The sequence below is a fragment of the Thamnophis elegans genome, chromosome 4 (assembly GCF_009769535.1).
Source record: "Thamnophis elegans isolate rThaEle1 chromosome 4, rThaEle1.pri, whole genome shotgun sequence".
NCBI classification, from domain to species: Eukaryota; Metazoa; Chordata; class Lepidosauria; order Squamata; family Colubridae; genus Thamnophis; species Thamnophis elegans.
The window spans coordinates 122,875,639-122,890,930 of NC_045544.1; the positions used below are offsets into that span (position 1 = coordinate 122,875,639).

At 45.4% G+C, this 15,292-nt stretch overlaps 1 protein-coding gene across 1 annotated transcript in view; it reads left to right on the forward strand.

Moving 5' to 3' along the window:
- The first annotated feature begins 3,912 nt into the window (after nucleotides 1-3,912).
- COL26A1 (collagen type XXVI alpha 1 chain) overlaps nucleotides 3,913-15,292 on the forward strand; it is a 218,746-nt gene continuing 207,366 nt past the window's right edge. Inside the window, exon 1 of the mRNA XM_032216118.1 lies at nucleotides 3,913-4,064. Within this exon, the coding sequence (XP_032072009.1) occupies nucleotides 3,913-4,064 (152 nt within the window). The remainder of the gene's footprint in view (nucleotides 4,065-15,292) is intronic.

Consider the following 15,292-nt stretch of genomic DNA (forward strand, 5'->3'; position numbering starts at 1 on the left):
TACGGAACTACAAACTTTATTGAAGGAATTGAGGTTATGATGGTGGGTTGTCCCATTCCATATGATGAGGTTGAGGTTTATTCAATTTATATGCCGCCCTTCTCCCAAGGACTCAGGGCAGCGTACAACATTAAAAGAAACACATACTACAAAAGTTAAAAATAAATTAAATAGGATATCCCGAAACCCAATTAAAATTAACAATGACACATTTTTTAAAAAGAATTAAAATTAAAATTAACAATAATCAATACTTTGATTTGTTTTGTTCAGGCCAGGCCGGCTTGCTGGAAAAGCCAACTTTTTAGGGCGCGTCGGAAGGACCGGAGGTCGGGGATTATACGAAGCTCCGGGGGCAGCTCATTCCAGAGGGAAGGCGCTCCCATAGAGAAGGCTCTCCCCATGGGGGTCACCAGTCGACACTGTCTGGCCGACGGCACCCTGAGGAGGCCAACTCTGTGGGATCGCACTGGACGATGGGAGGCTACCGGTGGCAGTAGGTGGTCTCGCAGGTACCCTGGGCCTAAGCCATGGAGTGCTTTAAAGGTCATAATTAGTACCTTGAAAATGATGATCTGCACAATTCATTTGTGACAAATCTATGCTGGGTCTATTAATTGATCTCTCCAAATCTTCAGAAACATCATCAGTAAAGGAACCAGCAGTCAAAAAAGATGCCACAAATTAGCTCTTGGTAGAATAGCAATGAAGACCTTTGAAAGATTTTTAGATGCTGTGATGTGTGACACCTACAAAGTTCGAATTATGCAGGCAATGGCTTTCCTTAAGATTCTCTATGGCAGGAAACACTTGAGATTACCATTGATAGTCTGGAAAATGAATATATGGATCCTAGAACAAAACAAACTGGTTTTCCCAGGTCCAATATATGGCTTGGAAAGTTGTACCATAAGAAAGGCTGAGCGCCAAAGAATTGAGGCCTTTGAACTATGGTGCTGGAGAAGATTCCTGTGAGCCCCTTGGACTGCAAGGTGATCAAACCGGTCAGTCCTAGAGAAGATCAACCCTGACTGCTCTTTAGAAGGCCAGATCCTGAAGAAGAAACTCAAATATTTTGGCCACCTAATGAGAAGGAAGGACTTCCTGGAGAAGAGCCTCATGCTGGGAAAGATTGAGGGCAAAAGAAGAAGGGGACGGCACAGAATGAGGTGGCTGGATGGAGTCACCGAAAGTGAGCTTAAACTGACTCTGGGGGATGGTAGAGGACAGGAAGGCCTGGAGGAACATTGTCCATGGCATCATGATGTGTGAGACACGACTTCGCAGCTAACAACAAGAAGAACAAATCAATACAGAGTGTTCATTTGAGGCACAAATCACCAGGTTAAAATTATCCTACTTTGGTACATTATGGAAAGATCCAGATCTCTGGAGAAAATTCCAAGGCTGGAAAAGATGGAAAAAAGGAGGAGGAGAGGCAAGATGGATGGACCCAAATAGAGTCGAATTGAGTGCACTATTAGAAGAACTGAAGGGCCAGTTTGGAGTCCACTTGAGAAGAGAATTTCCATTGCTAGGAAAGGTATTTGTTAAGTGAGTTGCACTCGATTTTAGAATCTTTTTTTTTTTGCAACGGTTCTTAAGTGAATCACTGCAATTAACTGAATTGTATGGTTATAATTGTCGTAAATATGACAACCGGATGCAAGTATCTTTTCATTTTTTGCAACAGTTGTTAAGTGAATCACCACAGTTAAGCAAATTATGTAGTCATAACGGTCGTAAAAATGACAACCGGTCATAAGTGACCTTTTTCAGTGCCATTATAACTTCGAATGATTGCTAAACAAATGGTTGCCAATTCAGAACCACCTATACTTTGCCACTATGTTTGTGATCAGAATTTAAATGTGTGTTCGAAACACCTCTGCCCACATGGGCCACGTTGAACCATAGTCCAGCCTCTTCACCTCGAATATGAATTGAAAAGTGTCGGGGGGGGGATTATATATATATATATATATATATATATATATATATATATATATATATATATATATATATATATATATATATTTACCTGCTTGCCATCTTTCTTTTACTTTTCCCACTCTGGTTGTGCAGACTTCCTGCTTATTGTGCATTTCTAGACAGAGCTACATCTGTAGAGTCCTTGGTGCTCTGTAAATTTGGTCGTTTCCTTGCAAGGTGTTTCATTACTTTAAATGATAACGTTAACAGATTTACAGAGTTGGAAGAGACCTTGCAGGTCACCTAGTCCAACCCCCCTGCCCAAGCAGGAGACTCTACATAATTTCTGACAAATGGCAGTCCAGTCTCTTCTTGAAAGCCTCCATGGGTTGATTGTTCTCACTGTCAGCAAATTTCTCCTTATTTCCAGATTGAATCACTCCTTGTTCAGTTTCCATACCTTATTCTTCGTCTGGCCTTCAGGTGCTTTGGAAAATAGCTTGACCCCCTCCTCTTTGTGGCAGCCCCTCAGGTATTGGAACACTGCTATCATGTCTCTCCTGGTCCTTCCCTTCACTAGAGTAGCCCATGCCCATTACCTTTACTCCAGTGGGGCAATGAAATGTCTGCAGGCAATGGAAACTGATCAAGGAGCGATTCAACCTGGAAACATTTTCTGACAGTGAGAACAATCAACCAATGGAACAGAAGTTGCCTTTGGAAGTTGTGGGAACTTCATCACTGGAAGCTTTCAAGAAGAGACTGGACTGTCATTTGTCAGAAATGGTGTAGGGCAGGGGTCAGCAACCTTAAACACTCAAAGAGCCATAAAGGTCCTAACCAGAAACTCCCCATTCAATTCTGAAGCTGAGTGGAAGTCTGGTTCCGCCACCATAGAGTCTCCTCCTAGCACGGCGTCCCTTTTCCTCTAACTTAAAGCCCCATCCATTGTAGAGCCGACCAGCAACAGGGAGCCGCAGCAGAGGAATGAAAGAGCCACATGCGGCTCCAAAGCCTCAGGTTGCTGACCCCTTCTGTAGGGTCTCCTGCTTGAGCAGGGGTGGGTGGGTGAGTTGGAGCAGATGACCTATAAACGTGATGGCGAACCTATGGCAGAGATGGCATTCAGTACCATCTTTGTGGGCATGGCACAGTCGCCAGCTGCTTTTCTGGTTTGCAGCACTGGCCAGCTGGTCTTTGCAGGTGCACTGGAAAATGGCCTGAAAACAGCCAAAACCCAGGCTGTTTTTCAGGCCTTTTCTGGGCCATTTTTGGGCCAAAAATGGCTTGAAAACATCCCTCCCAAAAAACAGTCTGAAAATGGCCCAGAAAACAACCTGAAAAACAGGCAAAAACCAGGCATGCCTGTGCCAGCCAGCTGTTCTTCAGTTTTCCGGTGCTCCAGCGCATGCACACACATTCCACCTTGGGCACTCGGTTCCGAAAAGGTTCACTATCACTGACCTATAAGGTCCCTTCCAACTCTGTTAACCTGTTCTGTTCTGAGTTGAACTGACTTGAACACTCTCAATCCTGAGAGTGACACACGCTCTCTTCTATGGGAACAATGACATCTGCACCACCACCAGCAGCAGCAGCCTCGCTCCTGAAGGGTTAAACCGGCGCCCCCCACCCACCTCCCGCCCCCTTTTGCAGAAGGCTGCTGAACCAACCTCGCTTGAAAAAGCCCCTCCAAGCACTTGTGCGCCCACAGCGCACGTACCTCTCCTTAAAGGCGGGGTGGCTTTAAACCCCAGCTTTTCTTCAGCTCCATTAAAAATAATAATAATCCAGCATTAGTCGTCCCCCCTCTCCTTTCCCCCTGCATTTGGCCTTAGCCCCCGACGCCGGAGCCCTCCGGAGCCTGGGAGGATGAGCCTCTAAGTCTCTCCCGGGGGTCCTTCCCGCGTCTTCTCCGCGTCCTGTTCGTTGCACTCCGAAGCGCCAGTCCGGACTTTGCTCCCCCCCCCCCCCCCCAAGATGCATCTGCTTTTCTTTTGGTGCTCCTGCTGCCTTTGGGGATGTTCCTTCGGGACCGGATTTCTCTATCAGTTCCCGGCATCGACGCTGCAACACAATTATCCCGAGCAGAGCTCCGGCGGACCGGCGGGCAATGCCTTCGCCAATCGTCGGTGAGTAAGCCAGATGACCCCTCCGTTGTTGGGAACGGCCCGGCGCCCCTGAAGAACGAATAGCTACCTACTTAGAGATAGCGGGACCAACAACCAAGTTGGGGCGGGAGGGGCGTGTGCTCCGTTTCTGGAACGGGTGGGGGGAACAGAAGCGGAGTTTTAATTCTTGCCTGCACGTTTCTTGGGTCGAGCGGCGAAAGTCGTTGCCCTCCACGCCTCCCTCCCTCCTCCTCTTCCAGTCAGTAATGGGGTTTTTGGTTTGTGGTTATCCTGGACTGATCCAATATCTAAGTTGCATACATGGACTGTTGCAGATTTCCTTCCTTCCCTCCCCTCCTTATTTTTTGCTCCTTAATTTTTGTCTCCTTTTTATTGTGTCTAGTTTGTATTCATCTTCTTTCTTAAAAACAGAAAAGGTGTGAGGAACTATTGGGAGATAGCTACTTTAGTTAGACTTCACCAAAGGAGATGTGATGTGCCAGAAAGTGGACCCAAATTGTTCTGTTTCCAAGTTTCTTTTGTACAGCTTTTCTCTCATTGAATGTGTGAATGCATCTACAATTGAGTGCTACGGTTTGCACATAGTGCGCTTCACTAACCCAGTTAAAGTCCCACTGGTTGTTGTATATGCATAAGAATAGAATGGAATAGAATGGAATAGAATAACAGAGTTGGAAGGGACCTTGGAGGTCTTCTAGTCCAATTCCCTGCTTAGGCAGCCAGGAAACCCTACACTACTTCAGACAAATGGTTATCTAATCTCTTCTTAAAATTTCCAGTGTTGGGGCATTCACAACTTCTAGAGGCAAGTTGTTCCACTGATTAATTGTTCTAACTGTCAGGAAATTTCTCCTTAGTTCTAAGTTGCTTCTCTCCTTGATTAATTTCCACCCATTGCTTCTTATTCTACCCTCAGATGCTTTAGAGAATAGTTTGACTCCCTCTTCTTTGTGGCAGCCCCTGAGACACTGGAACACTGCTATCACGTCTCCCCCTAGTCCTTCTTTTCATTAAACTAGACATATCCAGTTCCAGCAGCCATTCTTCATATGTTTTATCCTTGAGCCCCCTAAGCTTGCACAAAGCTTGCATAATATGCAAACTTTGTTAATTCATAGAGTTCATAGAATAATTTAAACCTTGGTTTTTGGCTTTCATTTTGTATTTTAATTTTAATAATGTTGCTTAGCGTGTTTTGTTTGATTTAGTTAGTGGTTCAGTGTGGACCAGAAAGCATTAGCCTAGTTAAACTAATTTAGTATTTCAAGCACCAATATTTGCCTGCCAGCTTCAGAGCTTTGAGTCATTTTTTAGAACTCAAATGATCGGAGCGCATGGTGAACCTGCCCTGGAAATTTGCTTCAGGTGTTCTACATTTCATACATCACCAGCAGTGGAAGAGGAAGAGAGTTTATATGGTGTTTGCCTATGGATCATGAGTTTTTGCTTTTCTACCATCATCCTATAGCAGTAGACTTATATACCGCTTCATAGGCCTTTCAGGCCTCTCTAAGCGGTTTACAGAGAGTCAGCATATTGCCCCCAACAATCTGGGTCCTCATTTTACCCACCTCGGAAGGATGGAAGGCTGAGTCAACCCTGAGCCGGTGAGATTTGAACCGCTGACCTGCTGATCTAGCAGTAGCCTGCAGTGCTGCATTTAACCACTGCGCCACCTTGGCTCCTATATAGTCCCAAAGGTGCTTTTTCAGGAGGCAACTGGACTTTCTTGTTTTTTCTTTGAAGATGTTTCACTTCTCATCCAAGAAGCTTCTTCAGCTCTGACAGGATAGTGGGGGATGGAAGGATTTATATTCCTTGCAGACAGTTGGTCATTTGCATCCTTTTAGAGGGTCGTTGAGGCTACCTGGAGGTTGATCTGTGTCTTCAGGATCACCTGAGTAGTGCTCCTAGTTCCTGTAGTCTCCTTTTGTTTTCCCTCTGGAAATCCATTCCTACTCCCACACCATTCAAAGGTTGTTCATCCCAAATTGTATAGTTAAAAAGTTATACAATTGCAGACTACAGGAACCAGAAGCGCTACTCAGGTGACCCTGAGGACACAGATAAACCTCCAAGTTTATCTGTGGACCCTCTAAAAGGACGCAAATGACCAGCTGTCTGCAAGGAATATAAATCCTTCCATTCCACATTGTCCTGTCAGAGCTGAAGAAGCTTCTTGGATGAGAAGCGAAACATCTTCAATGACAAAAAACAAGAAAGTCCAGTTGCTTTCTGAAAAAGCACCTTTGGGACAACCATGACCTGGATGGCTGAGCATCTCTACAGACTATCATCTGATATACTTGGCTGCGTACATAATCAGGTCTCTGCTCCTGTGAAGCTCCTGTAAAAGCAGACAAAAAGGACAGGGAGAAGTAGAAGAACTACATTCTGCAAAGGTTGGTTGCAACTGAGGTGCAGTTATTCCACTCTAGTGATTAATAATGTCTTCATAGCATCATCCAGCCATCTTTTAAGTCTGACCACATTGCTATTCCTCTAGGAGAGTGATGGTTGGATGACATCAGAAAATATTGTGAATTGCTACCCATATAAAAAACGAAGCATTTTGAGAAGGGACTTGAAGTAGCTGAAATGGAGATAGCCTATGCATGTCAAAGGGCAATCCCAGGGAATTTGCTGTAACCTAGGCCCCCACCATGGCACTCAGAGGTGGGTTCCTACAGGTTTGCCCGGGTTTGGTTGAGTAGGTAGTAACTCAGCCTGCCATGCCCCCGAACTGGTTCACTGGGTGGCGCCTACAGTGCCACCATCTTGTTTTTTGCTTCTGTGCATGCGCAGAGCAATTGTTTTAGTACTGGGCATGCATGCATAGCACCCATCAAGCGCACACAGCCAGCCCCTGAGCAAGCTGGCAGTAGCAGCAGCCAGAACCCACCCCTGATGGCACTCATGGTTGCCCACCTTGGAAACCATTAGGATACTACATGCTTCACATGCTTTCATTTCATTATTTTTAGATTATTGTAATTAAAAACATAAAATGGGATTTACCCAGTGAAATAGCAGAGGGTTGGTTACAGCCAGGGGTGGGTTCCTGCCAGATCTAACATCTTCTATAGAAGAGGTTCCACAAATCTACAGTGCCGTTTAGAACTGGTTCCAGCTCCCTCCCCCCGCCTGTCCACACATTATCAAGATGAAGAGCGAGAGGAGGAATTCTGGGAGCTGAAGTCCACAAATCTTAAAGCTGTCAAGTTTGAACACCCCTGGGTTTTTTCCCCCTAAAGGTTTAGGGGTGCAAGGGTCCTGTCACTTGACAGCTTTAAGACTTGCGTGCTTCTAATGCCAGAGTTCCTGAGCCAACATGACTGGAGAAGGAATTCTGGGAGTTGAATTCCACAAGTCTTAAAGCTGTCATGTTTGAACACCCTTGGGGTTTTTTTCCCTAAAAGGTTAGGGGTGCAAGGCTGTTGTAACTTGACAGCTTTAAGACTTGCGTGCTTCAAATGCCAGTGTTTGTCAGCCAACATTTTGGTTGCTAAGCAAAAGCGTTGTTAAGTGAGTTTCAGCACATTTTACAAGTTGGCCACACCCACCCAGTCACATGATTGCCAAGCCACTCCCACTCAGTCACATGGCTGGCAAGCCACTCCCACCCGGTCACATGGCCGGAAAGCCACTCCCACAAAGCAGGTCACACCTACAGAAGAGGTTCTAAAAAATTTTGAAACCCACCACTGTTACAGGCATACCATTTTCTGGAATTCTTTGGAGTTTGCATATATTTCAGAGATATTCCTAGAGAACCAGACTTGTAAGAGGTTGCAGTCTAATGTTTTCTATGGATGTGTGCCCATTCACTCAAAACAAAAAGAAAAGATCCAGAGATGCACATATTAATTATTTATCTATGGAAATTGTCAACGGTGGCTCCCTGGGCCGAGAAACAGAGATGAGCACCGTGCCCTAGAGTCAGACACGACTGACAGGGGGGAAAAACCCTTTACCTTGTTTATTTATTAAACACATGTATATGCTCCCCCAATTCACATATGGTAACTTCAAGGTACATTGAAGTATCTTCCAGAAAAACTACAGTAAGCAATGAGGACCAACCTCACCGTTTTGCCTTCTGGAAAAATGACTGGATTGGCGATCGTTTTGTGAGAGAGCCACAGCATGCTTTTAAATTCTGAATGTATCTGCTAGCCTAAAAGGATAAGGAACTTTAACACTGTAAGCCACCCAGGGTCACCTTGTGGTTGAGGTGCGCGGCAGATAAATGTAATAAACAAACTGCTCTGTGTCATTCTTCTAGATTTGTCCCTGCTGAGATCAACTTGCCACTTGCAGCATTGTAGTGTTCAAGATGCAGAAACTTAATTTAACAGAATAACAGAGCTTGAAGGGACCTTAGAGATCTTCTAGTCCAACCCCCTGCTGAAGCATAAAACCGTATAACAGTGATGGTGAACCTTTTCCGCACCGAGTGTCCAAACCGGAATGTTTGTGCATGCATGCACTGGAGTGCCAGAAACCCAAAGACCAGCTGGCCAGCACGCGCATGCCTGTTTTTGGGGCTGTTTTCAGGTCATTTCCCAACCATTTTAGGGCAAAAAATGGTTCAGAAAACGCCATGTTTTATGGGCATTTTTTGGGCCCTTTTCAGGCCATTTTCTGGTGCCATGAAGACCATCTGGCCATCGTGCATGTTAGCACCAGAAATCAGAAGAGCAGCTGGTGATGGCAGCTGATTCCGGCCGTTTTTGGCCTGAAAACAGCAGAAAAATGGCTTGAAAATGGCCAAAAAAACAGGCATGCATGCAACAGCCAGCTGGTCTCTGGGTTTCCGGTGCTCTGCCGTGTACATAAGCATGCATGCGTGTGCACTCTGGTTTGGGCACTTGGTGCTGAAAAGGTTCACCATCACTGTTATAGAAGATGAGTTCCAATATATGTAAAAGACAACAAATTGAGGAATGATCATTTCCAAGAGGCAGGGCCTTTTAGAAAAAGTAGGCTTTCAACAAAGCTTGAAGTGCCGTATTTCCCCGAAAATAAGACAGGGTCTTATTTTCTTTTGCCCCACAAAATATGGCCTTGGGCTTATTATAGGGGAGGGCTTATTATTTTCTGGGGCAGATGAGAAGCGAGGCGCGCCTCTTACCATTCCAGCTCCGTCATGTTCCTCGCCATTGTGCTCAGGGAAGCGGCTGGTAAAAAAAAACCCTTCTCGCGAGTTCAATCAAACTTCTTGAAATCGCAAAAAGGGTTTTTTTTAACCAGGGGCTTCCCTGAACACAATGGCGAGGAATGCGACGGAGCTGGAAAGGTAAGAGGCACGACTCGCGGCCCAACACTGCCACCCTCGCCCCAATGCTAAAGGCAGCCTGCCTGGTTCCCTTCCCCGCCGTCCCTTTAGCGAGGGGTGGCAGGTGGGGGGGGGGCGGAGAAGCAAGGCACGCCTCTTACCTTTTCAGGTCCGTTGCGTTCTTCGCCCTTTCGCCCATTGAATCCCCTTGTAAAAAACCCTCATGAGTTCAACTCGCAAGGTTTTTTTTTTACAAGGGGATTCGATGGGCGAAAGGGCGAGGAACGCAGCAGAGCTGTCAGTCTCTGGTAGTGCTAGGACGTGCATCTTGCTTCTCTCCCCCATCTGCCACCCCTCGCTAAAGGGACGGCGGAGAAGGGAACCAGGCAGGCTGCCTTTACCATTGGGGCAAGGCGTGCCTCTTACCTTTCCAGGTCCGTTGCGTTCCTCGCCCTTTCGCCCATTGAATCCCCTTGTAAAAAAAACCCTCGCGAGTTGAACTCATGAGGGTTTTTTTTACAAGGGGATTCAATGGGCGAAAGGGCGAGGAACGCAACGGACCTGGAAAGGTAAGAGGCGTGCCTCGCTTCTCCTCACACACACCCTGCCACCCCTCGCTAAAGGGACGGCGGGGAAGGGAACCAGGCAGGCTGCCTTTACCATTGGGGTGGGCGGTGTTTTTTTGTGCGAGAAGGAACAGGCGGGAGGGGGTGATCGCATTGCTGGCCTGCCACTGTTTTTGCGGCGGACTCTTTTTGCGCGGGTGGGAAGGGCGGGGGGGTGGAAGCACTTTGCTTCGCCTGCCGCTGTTTTTGCGGTGAGCCCTCTTTTTGCCCTGCAAGCTGTACGGTAGGTGGTATGGTGGTAATGGCAGGGACCAGTTGCGCATGCGCTTAAATAGTTGGGGGCAGGCTTATTTTCGGGGGAGGGCTTATTACGGTGCATGCTCTGAAAAGCCCGATTTGGCTTATTAGCAGGGCATGTCTTATTTTCGGGGAAACATGGTAGTTAAGAGGGGTAGACATGGCAGCTGATAGTAGCAGAGATGGAAAAGCAAAGTCCCTGATGGAGATATAACAAATACATAATATTGTGTCATGGATATGACAATAATAAGTCTGTATTTCTATTACACGGGGTCCAACTTATGTGGCTTATTTGTTTACCGTTTATTTGCTACTCCACTCAACAACGATTCCAAATGGCTTAGATTCCCCATTAAAGTAATAAGGTCAAATTAAAGTTAAATCAATGTTATTGAAACCAAATGGCAGAGGCAGCAACTCTCATTTCTACATAGCCATACCTGTCAAATCACAACAATCACTTAGTGTTAGTTCTGTAGGAGCCACTTAATATTCCTCCCTTCCCAAATGCTCTCAGGAAGTTCTTAATTGCATTGAAGGAAAAAAAAAATCCTGGATGGGGTTGACTTTATCCTTGAGGGTTGTTCAAGAGGAGAGCTCTTTCCAGTCCTTCAAGATACTGTGGTCCAGATAGGAAGCACGTGTTTTTCTTTGATATCACATTAAACATTACATACGGATGCAATGGAAAAATGATGTCAAATCAAGGCTGGCTTCAGAAAAGGCAGAAGGACACACGATCAGAGAGCTAGAGTATCATGTAAGGCCGTGATGGGAAACCTATGGCACACCTTTCTGTGGGCACGGGGGCTGTTGCCAGCTGCTCTTTCGGTTTCCAGTGTGCGCATTCATGCCGGCAAGCTGATCTTCGCATGTGTCGGAGCCCCGTACACCTGAAAACCAGCTGGCTCATGCACACACACACACAGGCCACCTGGTCTTCCGGTTTCTGGCGCTCTGGCATGTGTGAAGACCAACTGGCCAGCATGCATGCGCACACCGGAAACCAAGAGACCAGGTGGCTGATGCACACTGGCCAGCTGGTCTTTGAGTTTTCGGGGCTTCGGGGCACATGCGTCCATGCGCACACACGTTTCAGTTTGGGCACTGAGTACTGAAAAGGTTCGCTATCACTGATGTAAGGGGTAACGGAGAAGAAAGATAATGAGAGAAGGTTTACTTTTGCTTTTTTTGCCTATCGCAGGTGGTGTTTTTGTTTTTGTTTTTTGATTCTGCCAGAACATGGAACACATTAAAGCTAAGGGAATGCCAAAACTTGTGATAATTCATCTCAGGAACCATTACTATGAATAAGTAACTACTGCAAAAGGACTTAAGTTTGGAGAAGTAGAGGGATTCGGAATAGAGAAGAAATAAGATGAGGATGAAGTAGCATGAAGTAAGAGGATGAAGAATTAAGATGAGGGATGCGGTGGCTAAGACGCTGAGCTTGTTGATCAGAAAGGTTGGCAGTTCGGTAGTTTGAATCCCTAGCGTTTCATAATGGAATGAGGTCCCGTTACTTGTCCCAGCTTCTGCCAACATAGCACGTAAAAATGCAAGTAGAAAAATAGGAACCACCTTTGGTGGAAGGTAACAGCGTTCCGTGCACCTTCTGCATTTAATCATGCCAGCCACATGACCATGGAGACGTCTTCAGACAGTGCTGGCTCTTTGGCTTTGAAACAGAGATGAGCACTGCCCCCTAGAGTCGGGAATGACTAGCACATATGTGCGGGGGGAACCTTTACTTTTAAGACAAGGATGTGTGTGGTTACAATTCTATTTAACTTAAGCAGAGAATTATGTTATAAGAATGGCAGGCTGGAAATAAAAAAGGGAGGTCAAAATGCTAATAATTTTGAGATGTTCCCATGGTTCCAACTCGGATAGATGAAAGTAAAGAAGGCTTAGAAGGGCTCCTTATGAAAGTAAAAATAGAACGTGAAAAGTCTTGGTTAATGTTAAATGTTAAGAAGATAAAACATACTATCCACCAGCACATTTAGTTTACCCACTATTGATGCCAAAGAACTGATGGGGTGGGCGGGGTGGAAAGGGATAATCATTTTGTTTGCTGAAGTTCAAGAATAGATAAAGATGGATACTAGAGGCCTTTGTGCGATGAGAAAATGCTTTGTTTTCCAACTAGAGCAAACCTTCAGGTTTCACGTTCTGTACTGTATTTCAAGACAATAATTTCAAGAGACATTTTTGGCCAGGCAGAGTTTGGCATCACTGAAACATTGATTGTTCCTGGTTTCAAACAAAATCTAGAAGGGTGAGTGGGCAAGACTGGTGCTGATCAAGTCTTCTCTTCCACCCCCTCAATATTTGTTTGTCTGTCTGTTTATAAGGTTTGCAGGGCTGCCCATCTTGGAGTTCAACTCTGGGCACTCACCACAACAATAAAACCACAAAACAATAAAACCATAAAAACTATAAAAACCAAGACTAAAAACCCTACATCTCAAACATCCTCCTGGGATGTCTCATCAACCACCCGACACAAGTGACGTCGAGCTGGCCATGCCCACCCTGGCCACCCCCATCCCCGAGGTCAAACACAACCCTGATGTGGCCCTCAATGAAATTGAGTTTGACACCCTTGCAGTAGTCCAACTAAGAAGTAAATAGGGCACGAAAGTCCACTGCCCCTGATTTTTTCAACACCTTCCTTCCTTCTTAATTGCTGCCACTCTTGCACGCCCCTTGACCGTCTGCTCCCCATCTTCCCAACACTTTTCCCCCACCATCACTGCACCAGATATTTCAGTGTGGCATATCTCACCAGCCATCACTCATTTTCCCAGCATCTTCTGCCCCCCCCCCCTCTGCCTCTGCTACCACCGCCATTGCCATCATCAGAATATTCTTCTGCACAGTGTTCTGTTGTATATTATTTGCCGTGGGGTGGGTGCCTGCTGGCAATCCTACTGGTTCGGCGCCTGAAAAATTTGCATTTAAAAAGGTCTGCACATGTGCACAATATTAAAAAAGGGGGGGAATTACATTTTTTCAATGAAGATTGTTCTGCGCATGTGCAGAACAGAAAATCAAGATTGTTAGGAATATAATCTAACGGTTGGGTTGGCAATATATAAATCATGTAACAATGCTATAATTGTTTCTTTAAATCATACTGTAAAATGTGATTGGTTGCTGCTTTCCTCAATCGGCCATAAGAGGGAGCCAGAATGACTGTTAGCTCTCTGTTTTTTAGATGCTGGGCTGATCTGTGTTTTAGAAGCTGGTTGTTAGAAAGTGCCATGAGCTATTGTAAGTTTTGCAACTGTTAGCAAACTTTGAGTACTGAACTGATTATATGAAACTGGACTACGTTATTTGGATTATCCCTTAACTGAAAGACGTTGATGACTTGACTGTCTTATCCGTGTATGACTTGGACTATTTGATGGACTCTGATACCTCTATTTCCACGAAAGTAACAAGCCTATTTAAACTGCAGTGTCTCTGTATGCTGGTTTGTGTGTTTTCCAACACAACTCTCACAACGCTTCTCTGAACGCACTTGCTCTCCCAACGGGGAGCTTACCTAACAAAAGCAAGATTAAAGAAATCGTGATGCAGCATAATAGGTCGTTGTGTACTATTGTGTAATTTGCTATTCTCCTAATTGCTATGCTGCCTCTGGTGCAGTCCTGTGCATGTATTTGGGAGTAAGTTTCATTGAATGCAGTGCGCCTTTCTCTTTTAAGTCCACTTGTGTTTCTCTTTTCTCCGCCTGACTTTATGGTGAGAATCCTGTCTTACAGAAAGCAATGCAAACTGCCAGCTAGTTCAGTTAAAGAAATACAACTTGCCAAATGTAGAAAGAAATGGGTTTTGGCAAGTCTTCAGAAGGTCATCAGGGTTAAATGTAAATTTCTTGCAAAGAGAATTCTCTGAATTAAATAATTCTGGGAACGGTTCATCGTGCCTAGTGGCATCATTAAAACTCAAAAAAGAAAGGGATTTGAACAAAAGCAGCCGAAGAAGGAGAATTCCTTGGGATAAGAGAAATTGGAAGGATGCCATTCTTCCTTTGAAATGCAACAGGGTGTAATCTCATCTTGCAGACTATCAACTCTGTCTGGCAAACGCAAGGCAGAACTAAGCACCAAGATACTCCTGGAAGTTTGTAGGGAGTAGATGGAGTAGAATGGAAAAGAGGGAGTTTGTGATGGTTCAAATACTTCCATTTCTTTGACTGGTTTCTATGCGCAGGAGTCTGTTGCTGGCTTGCCTTCACCTTCCTTCCTTCTCTCTCTCCCTCTCTTCCTTCTGCCAGATATTTGGAAAGCTTCTCCGTCCATTACTTGGATGGCCTTTCTTTCATTTGATGTCACTATTGCTCATTATCTTCCATTGTGCTTTGGAATCTTTCATTAGGGCTTTCATTCACCTCCTGCAGTGACTGCAGGGCAGAGTTCACATTAGCAAGCTGCTGACATTGGCAAGAGTCAACATTGGCAAGATGGCAAAGATGGACAAGGCATTGCTGTGCAAGACCCACTCCAATTGTGCATCTGCTGCATGGATGTTCAGGGCCTTCAGAGCAAAGCTTTGAGGCCAAGCTATTTGAAGGTTTGCTTCTCCTCCATTGCATCTACCCACCCCATTAGGATGGGAAGGCAGGGCACATTGCAGGCACGTTACATCCATTTATTAGAGATGTACATCTGATGGGACCACCTTAGAATAACAGAGTTGGAAGGGACCTTGGAGGTCTTCTAGTCCAGCCCCCTGCTTAGGGAGGAAACCCTACACCACTTCAGACCAATGATATCCAACATCTTCTTAAAAACTTCCAGTGTTGGAGCATTCACAACTTCTGGAGGCAAGCTGTTCCACTGATTAATTGTTCTAACAGTCAGGAAATTTCTCCTCAGTTCTAAGTTGCTTCTCTCCTTGATTAGTTTCCATCCATTGCTTCTTGTCCTGCCCTCAGGTGCTTTGGAGAATAGCTTGACTACCTCTTGTTTGTGGCAGCCTCTGAGATATCAGAACACTGCTATCATGACTCCCCTAGTCCTTTTTTTTCATTAAACTAGACATACTCAGTTCCTGCAACGGTTCTTCAT